This window comes from Brienomyrus brachyistius, chromosome 4, assembly GCF_023856365.1.
Source record: "Brienomyrus brachyistius isolate T26 chromosome 4, BBRACH_0.4, whole genome shotgun sequence".
Lineage (NCBI taxonomy): Eukaryota > Metazoa > Chordata > Actinopteri > Osteoglossiformes > Mormyridae > Brienomyrus > Brienomyrus brachyistius.
Window position 1 is genome coordinate 35,015,718 of NC_064536.1, and position 14,037 is coordinate 35,029,754.

The 14,037-nt window shown below is 44.1% G+C and overlaps 1 protein-coding gene across 1 annotated transcript; it reads left to right on the top strand.

Moving 5' to 3' along the window:
• Positions 1 to 1,066: 1,066 nt before the first annotated feature.
• tmprss7 (transmembrane serine protease 7) lies at positions 1,067 to 13,960 on the top strand. Its single transcript, XM_049012432.1, has 18 exons — positions 1,067 to 1,238; positions 2,169 to 2,373; positions 3,481 to 3,611; positions 3,825 to 3,892; positions 4,463 to 4,656; positions 4,820 to 4,855; positions 4,956 to 5,184; positions 5,350 to 5,474; positions 5,567 to 5,679; positions 6,667 to 6,773; positions 7,292 to 7,428; positions 8,462 to 8,569; positions 8,705 to 8,812; positions 9,019 to 9,135; positions 9,566 to 9,773; positions 11,229 to 11,497; positions 11,609 to 11,745; positions 11,865 to 13,960. The coding sequence occupies exons 1-18, from the start codon at positions 1,188 to 1,190 to the stop codon at positions 12,024 to 12,026; spliced, it is 2,505 nt and encodes an 834-aa protein (XP_048868389.1). The 5' UTR covers positions 1,067 to 1,187; the 3' UTR covers positions 12,027 to 13,960.
• Positions 13,961 to 14,037: the final 77 nt, after the last annotated feature.

A 14,037-nucleotide genomic window follows, 5' to 3' on the forward strand; every position in this document is an offset into this window, starting at 1 on the left:
GACTGTCACATTAAGATAGATAGATAGATAGATAGATAGATAGATAGATAGATAGATAGATAGATAGATAGATAGATAGATAGATAGATAGATAGATAGAAACATAATACACACATATACACACATGCATGCCTACACACATAATAAATACTGTAATACATGCATAAAAACCAACATCTAAAACAATAATGAGATTTAAAGCGTCTCCTTGATCATGTTGCAGAAATTGTCCCATTAATGCATATTTATTGCAGCTGAATGTAACACAGTGGGGGGGGGCAGTGTCTAGATTTATTCAGCTCAATTATGGCCCTTGGACAAAAGCTGTCCTTAAATCTAGAGGTCCAGATTTGAGAGCTCTGTAGCATCTTTTACGGAAGGCAAGAGAGTAAACAGGTGGTGACAGGGGTGGGTTGCATCTTTCGAGATGTTAATAACTCCACGGAGGCAACGGGTTCTGAAAATGTCCTCCAGAGAGGGCAGGGTGAGTACGATGATCCTTTCCGAGGTTCTTGTAACCCGCTGGAGACTTTTCCGATCTCACTCTGTGCAATTTGGATACCATAATGTCAGGCAGTATGTCGATGGAGCAGTAATAAAAGGCTCTGAGCAGCTCTGCAGACAGATTGTTTTTTTTCAGTGTCCGTCAAAAAAACAGCCGCGGCTGAGCCTTTCTTACCAGAGCAGATGAGTTAATTGACCAAATGAGGTCCTCACTGATGTAGATCCCCAGGAGCTTGAAGCTGGTGATCCTTTCCACTTCCTCACCCTTGACAATTAGGGGAGTGTGGTCCTCACGTTGTTCCCTAAAATAAAAAATTTCTCTGGGATTTGTGATATTTAATACTGCTGGCCACATTAAAATATTGCTCTCTAAATGACCAACCTCTCACTTTAGGGAACAATAAGGAAGAAAAAGACCAAAGAGGTTTTGTTCAAGGAGGTGTACATCCTATAGCCTTTCGAATGAACCGGCATTTCGAAACCTCTAACCCCCTACAGATCCAGTTACACACTGCAAGCTCAGAGATACCTTCTCAAGACCTGCGAGCTGGTGCAGGTATTAAACTCGACCCTCCCTAGCAGATCTCTCGGGATGTGCACGTCGTCCTCGGCTCAGCTTTGATCGCGGTATTTTCCGCTCCGAACCTTGAACATGAACTGAACGTGGACGATGTTGGTCTGTCATGGAGTCAGAGGGCAGCCAGAAAAAAACGCCTCAAGCCGACGAAGCGAGCGTAAGTGTGCAATCCTGTCTCAACGCGCTTGGAACAATCTGCCATTTTATTAAACATGGTATTCATTATCCTGTGAGGCAGTTATATTGCTAAACATTAAACTGGATTTGCATCTTTACTTTCAGCATTGTTTAGTAGGTTTGGGAAAGTTCCTGGTGTGGCTATAGTTCAGCGTCTTTAGAGTGAACGCAGGTTGCATTATCTCTGTCCTACTGTTACAGGCAGAATCTATAGTCTTTATCTCACAGGGTGGATTAAGTACCGCTCAGAGGATGAAATGACACTAAATACATTATTCATGTGATCTGTAACTCAATGATCTCCAATTCATGGACGGCCAATGGGGATACAGTACAGTACAAATACTTAAATTGACCTGAGTGCAGTTAAAGTCAAAGCAAATTATATATTATATTAAATGATACATTTCTCCACTGAATACTTTGTGTCTTATCTGAAGTAACCAAGTGTGTAAGTGTATAGGTTAAATCCAAGGAATGTTCTGTTCTTTGATGTGTTCACAATGTGATTTTCATTCTAAAAAGCCACACATAATTTGTATCATAGTAAGACGATGTGTAACATTACAAATTAACACTAGATGTCAGTACAATCATATATTAGTATAACACTGAGTCGCGATAGTAAAGTTTGTTGCATGTCTCACTTACATGACAAATTGGCGGTAGGTAGGGAGCGCCTAGTTCTTGTGTGTTATGATCGGGAGAAACATTGAAAACCCCTTGCCTCAATCTTTAAATGAGTTTATTAGGCAACATCCATGTCTGCATTTTAAAACGTAAGTAATCTGGCAATAGAACATTTTGCGGCCAAAGTCTAACTTGTACTATGTACACTATATTAGCAAAGGAATGTGAGCTTTAAACTAATTGCCCTCCCTTGTCTTTGCTGTGCTTTTGGCTGATGTAGGTCTCTGATATTACTGTGGAACTGGCTACTGTTGATGCCACACTGAATAAACTCTGCAAAAAGTACAATCGGACGAGACAAAAGGGAAAGAAGAAAAAGAGGAAAAAGAGCCCTTACTGGAATTTGCAGAATCTCACTATCCTTCTGACTGTGGTGATTTTTGTTGTGGTGCTGATCATGTGGTCGCTGCTCTGGGTCTTTTTATGTGAGTCCAGCACGAAAATCAGGATCTATATTAATGATACAGAGTGTCACAGATATGGTAGCGAAATAGGAGCAGCTGGTTTTGTTAAAAAGTGAAGAAGCTTGTGTGGGGAATCAGAGTGATTTAATCCAATATAAGCATAATGCAGCAGCATCACTTTTCTAATTATCAATTTATTACAGTTATTAAATTTAAAATTCATGCAAAAGGTGTTTCTGGTTACTGGACACTGGAACCTGGGAAAAAAGTTAGCAATGGAAATTGGAATAATGGATTTTTTAATATATGTAATGTCAGGCCCTTCCCTTAAGAATCAGCCTTACTGATCCTAGTGCAGGGTTTGCAGGATCTCTGCCTAAAGCAGTCTGGGAAAAATCGAAAAGTAAAAATGCTCATTGTGCAAAATTTGAAAACCTATTATTTAGGCATACGGATTATCACAGGGTTTGGCCATGCATTCATTTTTAGCACTTGCATTAGCCTTGTGATATTGCAGTGATTGCAGCAATTGCAGTGTGTCAGGCAGAATCACCATAAAGGCGCACATCATCAGTCATACACTGAGGGTACAACCGAGTCAGGCTACCCTGAATTTGTGTTTGTTTGTCTTCGAGTATGAAAAACAAATGAAAGGGTTTGGAAAGGTTGGAGTGTTTGTGAAACTGCTGTAAAACGTACTGCGCTTGCTGTAAAATTAGGTGTGTGGGCATACATTTTGAATATGGTGTGCATTTCAGGTGAAGAGCGTGTGATTCCTATGTATATACAATATGAATACCATATGATTCCTGTGTGCATACCATGTAATGCTGTGTGAATCCTGTATGCATACAATGTGAATACCATGAGAATCCTGTGTTCATACCATGTGGGTACCATGTGAACCCTATGTGAATCCTGTGTGCATAGCATGTGGATACCATGTGAATCCTGTGTGAATACCATGTGAATCCTGTGTGCATACCATCTGAATACCACGTGAATTCTGTGTACGTGCTATCTGTATATCATGTAAATTCTGTATGGATACCATTCTGTGTGAATGCTGCGTGACTAACCATGTTAATACCACGTGCCTTTGAGTGCTTATCTCTTTTTGGATTGTAGTTCGACTGGAGAACAGCAACAGCATGTACTTTGCGGGAATGTTTCGTGTTGCTGATGTGGAATTCCTGCCAGAATACCGGCATGCAGAGTCCAGCGAGTTCCTCTCCATGGCAAGCAGGATCCAACACATAGTGCGTCCTCCTACACACGTGTTCTCTGGATCCCTCACAACGTGATGCACAGACAGCCTCCCTCTGCTTCTCACTGTTATTTGTTCACTCATACATTCACTTTTGTATATGAATATGTATATGAATACACACATTGTCTTCATTCAAAGTGGATGAGGCAGTTGTGTTAGAGATGAAAAAACTCAGAAATGTCTTTCTTCTTGTGCCTTTTAGGTGAGCAGCGTGTACAGAGCCTCTCCTGTGGCCAAACTCTACAGGCATTCTGTCATATCAGATCTGAGGTACTTGTGCATTTCTCATTCATTTGCTTTCATTCATAGTAAATTCTATGATTTAAATTATCTGATTTTATATACGGGGGTGGCATGGTGGTGCAGTGGTTAGCACTGTTGCCTCACACCTCTGGGACCCGAGTTCAAGTCTCCACCTGGGTTACATGTGTGTGGAGTTTGCATGTTCTCCCCATGTCGTCGTGGGGTTTCCTCCAGGTACTCCGGTTTCCCCCCACAGTCCAAAAACATGCTGAGGCTAATTGGAGTTGCTAAATTGCCCGTAGGTGTGCATGTGTGAGTGAATGGTGTGTGAGTGTGCCCTGCGATGCGCTGGCCCCCCATCCTGGGTTGTTCCCTGCCTCATGCCCATTGCTTCCGGGATAGGCTCCGGATCCCCCATGACCCAGTAGGATAAGCGGTTTGGAAAATGGATGGATGGATGGATGGATGGATGGATGGATGGATGATTTTATATACATTGAATTATATACATTATAAACATGAAGGTAAATATGGTATATTTCAAGACAAAGAATCACTCCCCTGTTTGTGAGGTTATGTCTATGTCTGCCCTCACAGCAACACCAACAAGGGTGGCCTCCTGGTCTACTTCTGGCTGGTGTTTGCGGCCCCACAGCAGAGGAGCCCAGCCATGTGTGAGGAGTGTGTTGGTGCCGTCCTACGCGACTCTGTGCTCACCAGCCTAAAAAACCGCTCTTCCATTGGGTTCTTGCTCAGCTTACCAGTGGATATTGACTCCATCCTCATCAATGGTACAGGAATCATGATGAAGATATCATTGCCTTTACAGATGTGCTTGGTAGCCATAGGCGGGTGCAGCTCTAGGCAGTTGCAGGTGTTATTAGTGGTTTTTTGAACTAAGGCTGTGCCAGTTGAAATGCACTGTTCACTCATTTGCTTCTCTGCCCGGTTCAGCTGCCATGCGCTCAGACTATTCCGGCACGGCAACAGGTAAGCTGTGCCTCTTATGGGCATTTCACTGGGAGCAGGTCAGGGCCACCAGCTCTTCGGTGGTTAGGATGTGTTGCTCATGATTTTTTTTCCACTTCAGACTCTAAGTGTGTGGATAAGCTGTATGCCGGCCTGCCAGGGATCTCCGTGCCCCTGAATGTCTTCTCGTCCTGGGGGGGCCTGAGCTGTCATGTGAAGCTGACAGCGGCTGCCGGTTGCCTCATCCGCCTCAGCATGGTGGCCTTCCGCATTGAGCCCAGTGGCTGTGCGGGTGACAGCGTGACCGTGTACGATGCACTGCTCCCAATCCGAAGCCGCATGCTCTACAGGTGGGGGGAAGGGGGCACACCTGCCTCATTCATATTTCAGATTTACAGATTTACTTATATAAATGCATGTTATGTATGTGATATGTCATCACTCCTGTGACTGAGCTACATTTCAAGCAGCTGACAGACATTTCTGTAGTTTGGTGTTTGCTTTGCTGCCGCCAGGCTCTGTGAGCCCGTGTCTGAAGCCGTCCTACTCATCTCCACGGGGAACGTAATGCTGCTGTCCTTCAGAATGACCCAGGGCAATAAGAGCTTTCGCGGAACCTTCCAGGCCATTCCAGAAGAGCGTAATGCCTCATGTTACTTGCCCTGTATGTCTCATTGAGTATATTATGCTTCCCTCATGATGTGCCTTACAGCTACTGATTTTTCCTCCTAGCATGCTTTGCTACGATAGAGATGCAGAGAGAGGCTGCTTTTACTGGGGCAATCAGCAGCCCTTTCTACCCCAGCCTGCTCCCACCATCCTGCACATGCACATGGCACTTCCAGGTATAACACACATCATCATCTAGAGGCCATTGAACTGACAGGTCCAGGTATCACATGCATCATCATCTAGGGGCCACTGACCTGGCAGGTCCAGGTATCACATGCATCATCATATCGGGGCCACTGACCTGACAGGTCCAGGTATCACATGCATCATCATATCGGGGCCACTGACCTGACAGGTCCAGGTATCACACGCATCATCATCTAGGGGCCACTGACCTGGCAGGTCCAGGTATCACATGCATCATCATCTAGGGGCCACTGACCTGGCAGGTCCAGGTATCACATGCATCATCATCTAGGGGCCACTGACCTGGCAGGTCCAGGTATCACATGCATCATCATCTAGGGGCCATTGACCTGACAGGTCCAGGTATCACATGCATCATCATCTAGGGGCCATTGACCTGACAGGTCCAGGTATCACATGCATCATCATCTAGGGGCCATTGACCTGACAGGTCCAGGTATCACATGCATCATCATATCGGGGCCATTGACCTGACAGGTCCAGGTATCACATGCATCATCATATCGGGGCCATTGACCTGACAGGTCCAGGTATCACATGCATCATCATCTAGGGGCCATTGACCTGACAGGTCCAGGTATCACATGCATCATCATCTAGGGGCCACTGACCTGGCAGGTCCAGGTATCACATGCATCATCATCTAGGGGCCATTGACCTGACAGGTCCAGGTATCACATGCATCATCATCTAGGGGCCACTGACCTGGCAGGTCCAGGTATCACATGCATCATCATCTAGGGGCCACTGACCTGGCAGGTCCAGGTATCACATGCATCATCATCTAGGGGCCACTGACCTGGCAGGTCCAGGTATCACATGCATCATCATATCGGGGCCACTGACCTGACAGGTCCAGGTATCACATGCATCATCATCTAGGGGCCACTGACCTGGCAGGTCCAGGTATCATACAAATGGATAATGATTGTAACTTCTTTTCCTTTTTGTAGACTCCACATGATAGTTTAGGTGTGGCCTTGAAGTTCCACAACTATGTTCTAAAACTGAAGGACTTGAAGGCTTGTGATCATGGCTGGTGGAAGGTGAACGAGATCATGTAGGTGTGTTTGGGTGTGTTAGGGTTAGAGAAATCGGGTGATGTCTATACACCTGGATTTTCACATGGTGCTAAAACATTTTAACTGATCTTTTTAGCTGGTGTTGGGAATTTTTTGCTCCACCAATTATTTGTAACTAAACAGTTTATGCTATATTTTATAAAGGATCCACTGACCTGGCAGGTCCAGGTATCACATGCATTGTCATCTAGGGGATAGATGATTATGGGTGTGTTTTAAATGTGTTAATTATTGTAATAATTTTACAAGTGCATCATGGACAAGCTGCTCCATTTTGGGGCAGAATCTTTTGCAGTACACTAATTACAGTAAGATTATGAAGCATGTAGAGGGAATGTTAGGCTCAGTATCTGCCAGACCACTGCATAAATGAGAAATCAGGTTAGTGGTTTTTCTGTAATCTCTGGGCGGCATGTTAAGGAGGTGATAGTGTTGTTGTCCACTCAACTACCCACAATAATGTGTAACCTTTATGTATTTCTTATTTCCTTGGTAGATACTGTGGCAGCTACATTGACCATCCCACCATCTTCCATATTGCATCACCGAATGCTGAGGTGTTGTTCCTCTGCAGTTCCCAGCGCGCTGACCTGCCTTTCACAGCCGATTACGGCAGCTTCACCATCAGTCAGCGTAAGAAAACTGCTGTCCGTATAAAGCCTAGAGGAAAGCTTTGAATTTATCTTACCAATAACAAATGTATTTTTGAAGTGCTATAATACTAATAATAACAATCTGACATCTTGAGTACAGTATGTCCACCTATAGCACATGCTTTGAAATTTTGCTCCAAATAATATGATAAATTATGGATCAATTACCGTAGACTGCAGTGTTCATCTTTGTTTATGCATGATTTCCTCGATGAGAAACATCAGGTGATCGCAAAAAACAGCACCCAACTGAACCGACCCGCACAGGAGCACGTGTAACACACGCCTGAAACAGCCACTTATGCACCAGTTCACTGAGTGCTAACCTACAACCTGCATGTTTTGCTGTTATGCTGCGTTTTGTTAACTTTTACAATTTAAGAAAGGCTCATTTAACACCCGCAAGAAATGTCTAAGTATCCTGGTTCAAAAAGCCAAGCAGTGAATACAAAAGGAAAGTTTCAAATATTGAAGAGAAACCTGAAATATTAAAGTGCTTTGAACGGAATGAGAGGATAATGCAAATTACCATATTTATTGTAGGATTTTTCTATTTATTACCTATTATTTATAACACCATGTTATAGTTATTTTCCAATTCCTGTCTTTCTGCATGTTATTTACAAAGTTTTTGAGTGTTTTGCCCTTAACCCCATTTTCCCCATAATCTCTTTTGTTTCTGTAGCATGAATTTGTGCAAAATTTTACGTGAGGACAGCTATCGCATTAAAAGAGAACATGTACTCTCTGTGTCTGTCTGACTGTGGCTCTGCCGGTCAATTCGCACATTTAGGTCGCTGCAAACCAGCGGCCTGGAAATGGTTCATTTCAATGTGGCGCTCACGGTAAATTATGTATATTCACTGAGGGTGCACATATTTATTGCGCATAGAATCTGTTTGCTGTATAATTATGATTTAGAGATGCCTCCCTCATTTATTTAATGGAGTGGTGAAATGTTCTGTCCTCCATGCACATAACCTCTTTTGAAGGGCATGTGCTCTCTGTCACAGCGTGCCCCGAGGGACACTTCCACTGTGGCACAGGTTTCTGTGTGGAGCCCTGGCGTCGCTGCGATGGTCTGGATGACTGCCTGGATGAGAGTGATGAAGTCTTCTGCAGTATGTGTCTATGTCTTCTGTGTTCAAAGACCAACAGGTTTTCCCTATTGTAGGCTTCTTAAGACTATATTTAGACCAGTCAGTTCCCGAATAATTCTCTGTGTGCATATCTTTCTTTAATTGCTTACTCTTTAGCGAAACCTCCCAAAAACTGTGAGAGCCCCACCCCCCTCCACCCTGTCTACATCTGTAATGGGGAGATGGACTGTCTGGATGGCCAGGATGAGACAAACTGCACTCTGGGTAAAAACCTCTCTGCATTACTGTACTGTCATAGTAAGCAGGTTGTAAGAAACAGGTGAGCAGGACTTCGTTTTGATTTTTACGGCAGGTCCTGCAGAATTCTCTAGATAGCTGGCGAAACACCTTCTCTGGCTGTGCTCCGTGTGTCTGCCTTCCTGTAAGATGTAACATGCATCCTGTGTTTCACACACACATCTTTCCGGCAGAGACGAGCTGCTTAGACATCCGTTTCAGGTGCGACACCGGAGCCTGCATCCGGAAGAGAAACGCCAAGTGCGACGGCGCCCGTGACTGTCTGGACGGTAGCGATGAGAGTGACTGCGGTGAGCTCGAACCTCTGCGTGTTTCACAGTCTTAGTCAGCCTGGCCCCGGTCCCACAGCCTGTCCTTTGCAGACCTCATTCAATACTTTGCCTTCATCTCCTCTGCTTACAATGATTTACCAGACTTCAGGCCCTACAGATCTTCCTTTGATCACTAGGAATGATGGGTCCTTGCTGGAGGGACTTTTAATTAAATGGCACAGACCGTGGTGACCCCCACTGGGGCAGGGGTGTGAGTCAGCGTTTCTTCACCATGTTTATAGTCTGGGTTCATAACACACTTGTAACACACACAGCTACTATTGTCGCAACCCTGGTCATAACAGCTCTGGGCTAATCTGTGGTCACATCCAATCGCAGTTACATGCACTGAATACACTGTCTACTCCTTTCCAGATCTCCACTTACTCCCAAATTTTCTTTCCTGCAGCCTGTGGCCAACCAAGTATAGGACAGGAGCGTGTCACTGGAATGTGGGATGGCTCAAAGCTGGAGCGCATCGTGGGGGGCGTGGCTGCTTCAGAAGGGGAGTGGCCATGGCAGGTCAGCCTGCTCTTCGCTGGTCATCTTTATTGCGGGGCAGCAGTCATCGCTTCACAGTGGCTCCTGTCAGCAGCACACTGCTTCAGCAAGGACAGGTACAGTAACATCAGTGTGTTCCTGGCTGCTACACATACACAGTGCCAGTGCTTTTCCCCTGCAGTGTGAGGAGTACAGTGTGGTTAGTGCAGTGTGGAGAGTACTTACAGTAGTGTCATCAGAGATGCATACAAACACATCAAAAATGTCTTGTTACAAATTACAAATACTTGCTCATCAAATGTAACAAAATAAAATATAAAATACTGGTGTGAGAAAGTGTATTTAATTAAAATACAAGTGATTTGTAACTGGAAAATACAAAAATACATCCAAAATAGTAACGGTACAGCCTTAGTAATGTATAATATTTACAAAATATACAGCTTGCCCTAACTTTAAATAGAATAATAATTCTGTGATTTACATGTATTATAGTGAAAAATGTAAAATGAGTGACATTAGTAATGTAATGAAAACCCAACAGGCTGCACCTGCAGCAGTGGCTTGGGGGGCGGATATCACGGTTCTGTGAATGTTTGTATCATGGTTTCAGTCTCAGTTCCAGAACCATTACATTCCTAATTTATAACCAGTGTTTCCCACAGAATTGGTGCTGGTGGCTGACAGGGGTGCTGGGGTGTGTGTGTGTGTGTGTGTGTGTGTGTGTGTGTCTGTGAGCATGCGCACGTGCATGGACAAGGAGGCACACCAAAACTTTCTTAAATTAATTATCATTGTGTGTGAATTTCCCTGTTTGTCAAATATTTACAAATTCAAAGAAGAATACACACTCAAAAATACAGAACCATGCAAGTCAGTCATCCGCTTTACACAGGCTCAGTGGCTATAAAAACACCCATGTTTAGCTGATACAAATTTATTTTGTCCTTATTAACAAAGGTAGCTAGCCTGATTTATTACTAATAGGTCTTCCATATATGACAAATCATAAGATGCCACTGCCAGAGCATGCCTGTTGAAATTATCTAGAATGCCACTAGCAGGGTAGCAACTTAAAGAGGACATGAAACCAAATCAGGTTGTAGTTGGCATAATTCACAAGCTGGATTCCCACTCTAATGCTCGCACCTTTAACTATGATATCACAATGCTGCATCTGTGCAGAACGCATATAGTCAAAGATGGTGATAGGCTGTATTTATATCTGTAAAATGACAGAAAATAAATATTACATATTTTTTGAAGTATTTCAAATATTTTAAACACATAAAATACAAACTCTCAAAGTATTTTGTTACAAATTACATCTGATTTTTGTCCATCCCTCAAAATACAAATTACAAAATATTCAAAAGTAATTAAATGTATATCTGAAATACATTTCATTGAAATAATGCCCATCTCTGTGTGTCGTATAGAGTGGGGGGTGCAACGTGCTGTGCAGTGTGGGGCATACATGGTGGTTAGTACAGTGTGTCCTGAGGTGTGGGGTTTACAGTGTAACCCATGTATGATCATATTTAAAAACATCACTGCTGCTTTGCGGGCAGGCTGACAGACCCACGGCAGTGGACCGCTCACCTGGGGATGCTGACACAGGGCAGCGCAAAGCATGTAGCGGAGATCCAGAGGATTGTGGTGCACCAGTACTACGACGCTCGCACCTTTGACTATGACATCGCGCTGCTGCATCTGCGCAGAACGTGGCCATCATCACTGGCTGCGTACATCCAGCCTGTGTGCCTGCCCCCTCCTTCCCAGCTTCTGCCCAGTGGACTCCGGTGCTGGGTGACTGGCTGGGGCTACAGGTCTGAGGAGGGTGAGTGTCTTTGAACACACAATCGCTGATGTCACAGCAGTGAGGCACACACACTGCTCACTGCAGCACCTGAACAGCACAGTCAACATGCCACCCTCTGTCACTCCACAGATAAAATTCTTCCCATGATCCTGCAGAAGGCTCAGGTCCAAATCTTCAGTCAGAGCGAGTGCAAGCGGACCTACAGCCCAGTGTCTCCACGCATGCTGTGCGCAGGGGTGCCCTCAGGAGAGCAGGATGCCTGTCGGGTGGGTGGCTGCCTGGCTTTTGGCCAGACTGACACATTCTGTACATGACTGATGAAGGCATTAGCTATTAGCAGTAGCTCCAGTTTCAGATATGGTATGTGTTTCCTGTGTCCTTTCAGGGTGATTCGGGGGGTCCGCTCTCATGCCAGGTGCAGGATGGGGGCCACTGGTTCCTCGTAGGCATCGTGAGCTGGGGGGCCGGCTGTGGGAGACCCAACCTGCCTGGGGTTTATGCCCGTGTGGCTAAGTTCAGCGCCTGGATCCAGAGCTACACCCTTTGAGTCAAAGTGACCTGTGCAGCATTTTTTTCCCCACACAAATGTATCAGTGCAGCAGCTTCTTCCCACACAAACGTCTCAGTGCAGCAGCTTCTTCCCGCACAAACGTCCCAGTGCAGCAGCTTCTTCCCACACAAATGTATCAGTGCAGCAGCTTCTTCCCGCACAAACGTCCCAGTGCAGCAGCTTCTTCCCACACAAACACTGCTACCCTCACACCCTCTAGCCCTGGTGTAGTGTCCTAATCACACAATTTCATGACATGTATGTGTGTTTAAATGTTTCTTTGCACCTTGGATCTAATTTTATAAAAAGAGCTTGGCCATCAGCATAATGTGAAAGGCTGGTCTGTTGTATATTATCCTGTCAGCAGCCCTGCATGCTGTTAATGGCTTTTGGTGGGTCTCTAATGGAACAGTCATTTATCAACAAATGGACACAAATGGACTTTAAATAAATAACTGTAACGATCATCCTCTTACTTTAGCTAATAACTATCATTTAATCTAGAATGAATAATTATATGAATTCTTTACCATATTAATGGACGTACAGTACATTGTTTAAATGAATTTCATGTTAGTGTAAAGCTATAGTTTTTGTTCGTCTAAACCTCTCCTAACGTCACCCTTGTATTTGCAGTACCAATGTCTGTTGACTCGACCACTAGTATACCTGTTTGGTTATTCAGTACCACATCAACTTAACTAATTAAGTTAAGAAATTTAATGAATGTATGGAATGGCTGGGGTGCCCCTGAGGAGAGATTTGGGAACTGAAGTGGTGTTCATCAAGCCATCGAACAAAGCCTCAGTAACGTTTTAGAAAATAATACAAATTCTTCACTTTCCATTATGTTGTTATTCATTTGCGAGTATTCTAATGTTACGTTGTCTTTTTTTCAGAAAATGTCCACCTACTACACAGAAAAACAATATTTTCTTTCACTGCTTCAGTCTTTTGCATAGTACTGTACCTAATGGAGCACTTCAGCTTGTTCCCAAGACCACATAGCAGAGTCTCCCCCGCCCCCCCAAATTACCCGGAGCCACAATGCATGAGGGAGGTTTTTATGGGTGAAAGTATACAGGACTGTGCAAAAGTCTTGCAAAAGGCAAGCAAAGGAAATGATGTTTAGATTATCCTCGTGTTGGTGTAAAACTATGATATTATGCCTGTCAAAGTGTGTCAGCTTAGCCATTGCAGAACCTCTGCTAAAATCATCTTAGTATTTGCAGCGACCGTCCAGTGCAGCCATGTATTTTTTTGACTTGGCCACTAGCACACCTCATACAGTACAGCTAGTCAATCTGTCACTGACTTTTTAAACCAATATATTTAATTATTTAATTGAGCTGTTGGAGAAATTTAACAAAATCATGGAACGGCTGAGGTGCCCCTGAGGAGAAGTTTGGGAACTGAAGCGGTGTTCATCTAGCCATCCAACTAGATATCAGTAACTTTTTAGAAAACAGAAGAAATTATTACTAGTTTTTATTGCGTTACTCTTAATTTGCACATTAATTTTAAATTGTGTTTTTTTTTTGTACTAAGCCAAAGTACACTTGCTACCCACAATCCAAGAAACCAGGAAAGCATATTATTTTCAGTTTATCTTTTGAAAAATGTACTCTGAACAACTTGACGCTTGGTTTATACTAATATATTTAGTACTACTGTACTAAACTTTTGACGTTTGTCAATTTATAAAGCCGGGTTGTACTGTCTGAATCCCATATCACAGCAGTGTCATAGCAGAAATCCTGCTATTTCAGTGTTCATATTGGTAAAACCACGTTTGACACCACGTCTTCACAGAGCAAGTGACCGAACAAGCCGATTTCTGTGCGATAGCTTTACAAAAGCCGCCAATGGTCCTGGGCAAAATAAACGCAGAAAGCGCCGCAGGCGATACATGCCCAGTGCTCTCGCTCTCCTCCTCCCTGCTCGGTCCTCGGGTCCCCTGAGAGTCACAGTTTGCTCCGTGTACAGCCGGTAAAAACGCTGCAGCGGC

What these genes read in the sequence shown, in the direction of transcription:
- tmprss7 (XM_049012432.1), top strand. Translation starts at nt 1,188, where the DNA reads ATGGAGTCAGAGGGCAGCCAGAAAAAAACGCCTCAAGCCGACGAAGCG. An exon ending in TAGCGATGAGAGTGACTGCG is followed by an intron (nt 9,136 to 9,565) that starts GTGAGCTCGAAC and finishes TCTTTCCTGCAG; the next exon opens with CCTGTGGCCAACCAAGTATA. An exon ending in CACTGCTTCAGCAAGGACAG is followed by an intron (nt 9,774 to 11,228) that starts GTACAGTAACAT and finishes CTTTGCGGGCAG; the next exon opens with GCTGACAGACCCACGGCAGT.